A 4,831-nucleotide genomic window follows, 5' to 3' on the forward strand; every position below is an offset into this window, starting at 1 on the left:
AGGTGAAGAATATTACGCGTTCCAGTTCATAAAGTGCTGCGAAGAGAAAGTACAGAATGGATTGGAGAAGTAAATTGATTTTTGATCTTCTGTTTGAACGTACAATTGACGTAGTTGCTTAATCAACAGTCACTGCTGAAGTCTATACCTTATAAAAGTGATGAATTATTTTAGTTACAGTATTTCAATATTCTGTAAGTTCTAAAAGTGATAAGGCTAGAAACTACAAACAGATTAGGACTTAACGTTTTTATTTCTAGAATAATGACTGAAACTTGAGTTATGAGGTATCAGAGCTTTTCAAAACAAATACTGAGAAAATAGAAACAATTATACTGTTTATATGTACACAAATCAGTAATCAAACAATCACACACATGAAGAACATTGACAGGCGAACAAACAAGAACACAAAACAACACGTCTTTACCGGTAAATTGAGGTGTAACAAACACCGTTCAAACTATTGTTCAAGCATTTGTCACATACTGTGAGGTTACCCTCATGGACTATATAAAATCTTATCCTTATCCCTACATTAAATAAAACGCGTAAAAGTGATGATCATTTCTAAATTTCTATCCAATTCAATTCAATACAGCTTGATTACCTGAATGTAACAAACATAAATTGTTCTTTTGGCTCGTGTACAAAATAACATCACATAATAGCACACTCTAGAAACATATAAACACATATCATGTACATATCAATACACACTTCAATAGCCAGTATCCTCACATACATATCCACGTACTTACTCTCTACAATATCTGAGGTTATGTAGATAATGCAGCTCTTTAACAGTAAAATATGAATACCCCTAAACGCGTTAAAGTTTAAAATCTTGATATTCCACTATCTCTATCCCGTACTCATTTTTATAAAATCATCAAATTTTATACAGAAAACAAGACATTTTAAAAGATATTTAAGAAATATATAAGATATTATTTTATGTATAAGATAATGCATACCATTTGATTATGGGTTATCAGATTTTCACACAAGAATGACCACTTAACAGTTTGGTGAATTGAAAGAAATTGGGTGACAGCATTCACCGTTGTTAACTCTTTCTCCCTGTGTCTCCATTTCTCTAATGTGACTATCGTCAATGCTCAATACTTTGTTTAAAACACGCTCAAAAGTCATCGAGATACAAGCTAACATCACATGTGGACCCTTTGTCAAGGTTCATCGTATTTCCAGTATGATTATTTGAATAACATGTCTGCAGTTGCCATCCAACTTTTAGACGATCCAGTGGATGCGAACTTAGCTACAAGAAGATACAGAATGGATTCACAATGTAAAGGTAAACTGATTTTTGATGCTGTGTTTGATGTTGTATGTGATGTTGTATGTAATGTTGTATGTGATGTTGTATGTGATGTTCTATGTGATGTTCTATGTGATGTTCTATGTGATGTTCTATGTGATGTTCTATAACAGAGTATGATTAGTCACCCCATTTAAACCAAAAGTATGGTGAGAACAACCAGACAAAAACACAATTTAAGTCCGTTACATTTACAACAGTTTTATCTCATGTACAAGCTGAGGAGCAATAATTATAAGTTGCTGCTTTTGATCGGGAGTTGAAATTGCAAACTCACTTGAGTATTATAAGAAAATTTGACTCCATAATGCCTCATGTAATGTTTGCAACAACAGATTTCTATTTCAGGTTTTATGTGATAGTCTGTGCGATGTTCTATTTGTTGTTCTTTGTGATGCTCTATAAGATGTGCTAATATTTTGATCTTATATGTGACGTTCTGTTATGTAAGTGATTGCGCGTTATGTGACTATAACGTTTCCGTGTACTAGTTATTGACGGTGCAAACACAAGCGGTTACTGCCGGTACTTGACAAGACACACACGCGACAGTTTCGCACCCTTGGTCTTAACTCCCGGGTGACGTAAATAATGAATGACGAGTTGAGTCTCGCTGTATGGGTTTCTACTCTTTTCTCCTTCTTTCTTTGGCTGACTGTCTCCATGTTGGACACATTGACACATTGACACATTGACACATTGACACATTGTCTGGGGTATATTTTATTTGTTGGTAAGATGTTGGCGTCATGATCTAATTAGACACAAACAAAGTTATTAGAGCAGTTCAATAACTGTTGCTTAGTTTGAAAAGTAACGTGCTTCAGATTTTGTAATGGGGTTACTTTTTTTTAGGGGCACGAGTTTTACATATTTCACTGTCTGGTGTCTCTGTTTCAGGAATCTGTTTGATAATAAACAACATGGCGGATTCTCCCAACGCTCCCTTTGTCGTTAAAGGTAAGCATACCAACAACCAAGCACTTATTTGTCATTTATACTTTTGCTAAATCAGCAAAACCGCTTGGAACGTCCAGAATGTAGCAACCATGTTGAAAGTGACAGTGAACCATTGATGTTGATGGTGTTAATGATCAAAAGTCGAATGCTGAAGAACGGCTAGGCCTTTATGTGGCTTGAAGGCAGAATCTCGTTTCATGTCAGTCGGTTAGGCCCGCAGTGTGTGTGTGTGACTGTCTGTTTGTCTGTGTGCATGTGCCACATATATGGGTTGTAGCTAAATATTCATACACACACACGAACACACACACACACACACACACACACACACACACACACACACACACACACACACGAACACACACACACACACTCGCACGTACACACACACACACACACACACACACACACACACACACACACACACACACACACACACACACACACACACACACATAATGCCTCATATAAACTTTGTTTCAACACTTTGGTATAACTGCAGTGATGTTCATTTAAAACGACTCAATTCTCTTCATCGCCGTGCTGCAAAAAATAGTTCTGCAGGAGTCGAATAGGTCAAAAGATGACAAATTAAAGCTACTTAATTTCCTCCCTTTGAAATATCAGTTGACTCTAAACAAGGCTGTCTTTATGTATAAAATAATTAACAATGATGTTCCTAGATATTTATCTGATCCCCCCTATCCCTCGTCTAGACTTGTATAAGTCAAGTTTAGCCTTCTCAGGAGCGTCTCTATGGAATTCCCTACCCCTACAAATCCGAAATGCTTCTTCTGTGAAAACGTTTAGGCGACAGTTCCATTCCCGCTTGATGGGTAAATAGAACACTTTTCATGTCTAATATTGTTGTGCTTTTTTTGTATTTTGATTTGTTCTTTATGTGTATGTATTGATATTAATATACATGCAAATGATTGTGACAATTCCTCCCCACAATTTCCCCCTTTTTTGTCATCAGTTGTTTTGGATGTTTTTATGCAATGCGTTATTGCAACTGTGCTGTAATTTCCACACTATATTGTTTTTCCATTGTCGAGTGTGTATAAGAAACTATAACCTTTTTCCTTCTTACTAGCTATATTATATGCGTCTGTATTAAGTGTTTGTTTAGGGGACAGGTTGTAAGATTAGGAACATCCTTTCGTAATAAAGTTCAGTTTCAGTTTCTCTTTGTTTCTTAAAACCAGTGCTCTGAGACCTTTGTCCAAACAATAACGCGTGTTTCTCTGTTTTACAGGAATGCCGACTGACACATTCGAGAAGCTAGGATTTCGTATCATTTATAGGGAAAATGTCAGCTCTGTCGACATACGTAAGCTTATGAGGGAGATGCAAAATGAGGACCACACAACGTACAATTGTTTTGTGTGCTGTATTTGCTCTCACGGAGGTGAGCTTGGGGTGGAGGGGGCTGATGGAATACAAGTCGATGTCGACGCTTTGAGGAAGTACTTCTATGCAACCGAGTGCAAGTCACTGGCAGGAAAACCCAAAGTGTTTTTTGTCGAAGCTTGCCGAGGAAACGAGAGAGCAGGAAGTAAGACAGTTTAAGCTATTCCTGCGTACGTTAATGTATTTGTGAAATAGATGTTCGCGGTGTGTAAGTGGTGTAGGACCAGCATGGTGATGTAGTCACATCGTGATCAAATGTTACAAACAAGTTTTTTCTCTCTCAAGTAATTAAGCTCTTTGACACTTCTTTCTTCTTTCTTCTTTATTTCCTTAATTGGTTGTAAGCTAAAGCTTTGACATTTAACTAATTGCTAGGCTTGTTAGCCCTCGTCAAGTGTCAAGGTCGTATTAGGGTCAAGTCCAGAAGTCAAAGTGTGGCAACATCTTTATTATCTCAATTTGTTGTAAGCCAAATCTGTGATGTTTTACACGTTCTCGACTTGGTGGACCATGGACCTGATCCAAATCTGGTCTAATTTTAAATTGACAGCAGGTTCACGATGGAATAAAAACTGGAGTTATATTATTTTTTCAATGATTCTAAAGTTATATGATTGAAACTTGACAAACTTGGAGTAGGTTGGCGGTCTCTAGAAAAGCCCAAAGTCAGGCTAGTCCTGGTCATGTTTTAACTGAGGTAACAGTCGTGTCGTATGTGGGTTAAAAAGTTTAAAAAAATAATGATATTTTCTGCATCAAAGCTAGAGCAGGGAAACATCTGTTTCCCATTCACATTACGAGGGTGAGTCGTAAGAGTTGGCTCTTCTTTTGCAGCGGTGGAGGTCGAGGACACAGAGGTCAAAGGAGATTGTACCGATGGAGGTAGAGTTCTCTAGGTCTCTCTTATGTGTATGCTCTCTCTCCTTTCATTTTGATCACTGCCAAATAAAGCGTTGTAACTTGTTGTTGCAGTATGTTATAAAATGGAAGGAAACTTTTTTTCTATGTGAAAGCCTTGACAGATTTGTGTTGCTGGCTTACTCATGTACAGCAAGGAGGATATCTGTAACTGGATCAAATACAAAACCCGTCGATGCCTGCACAGCCTAGCGGTGA

General features: G+C 37.4%; 1 protein-coding gene across 2 annotated transcripts in view; it reads left to right on the plus strand.

The window, feature by feature from the left end:
• The window catches only part of LOC138972503 (caspase-7-like), a 114,855-nt gene continuing 110,024 nt past the window's right edge, over positions 1 to 4,831 (plus strand). For both annotated transcript variants that reach the window (XM_070345141.1, XM_070345140.1), the window contains exons 1-5: positions 1 to 69; positions 1,241 to 1,318; positions 2,243 to 2,302; positions 3,561 to 3,860; positions 4,550 to 4,597. In XM_070345141.1, the coding sequence (XP_070201242.1) occupies positions 57 to 69; positions 1,241 to 1,318; positions 2,243 to 2,302; positions 3,561 to 3,860; positions 4,550 to 4,597 (499 nt within the window). In that variant the 5' untranslated portion in view covers positions 1 to 56. The remainder of the gene's footprint in view (positions 70 to 1,240; positions 1,319 to 2,242; positions 2,303 to 3,560; positions 3,861 to 4,549; positions 4,598 to 4,831) is intronic.

Source organism: Littorina saxatilis, linkage group LG8 (assembly GCF_037325665.1).
Source record: "Littorina saxatilis isolate snail1 linkage group LG8, US_GU_Lsax_2.0, whole genome shotgun sequence".
Lineage (NCBI taxonomy): Eukaryota > Metazoa > Mollusca > Gastropoda > Littorinimorpha > Littorinidae > Littorina > Littorina saxatilis.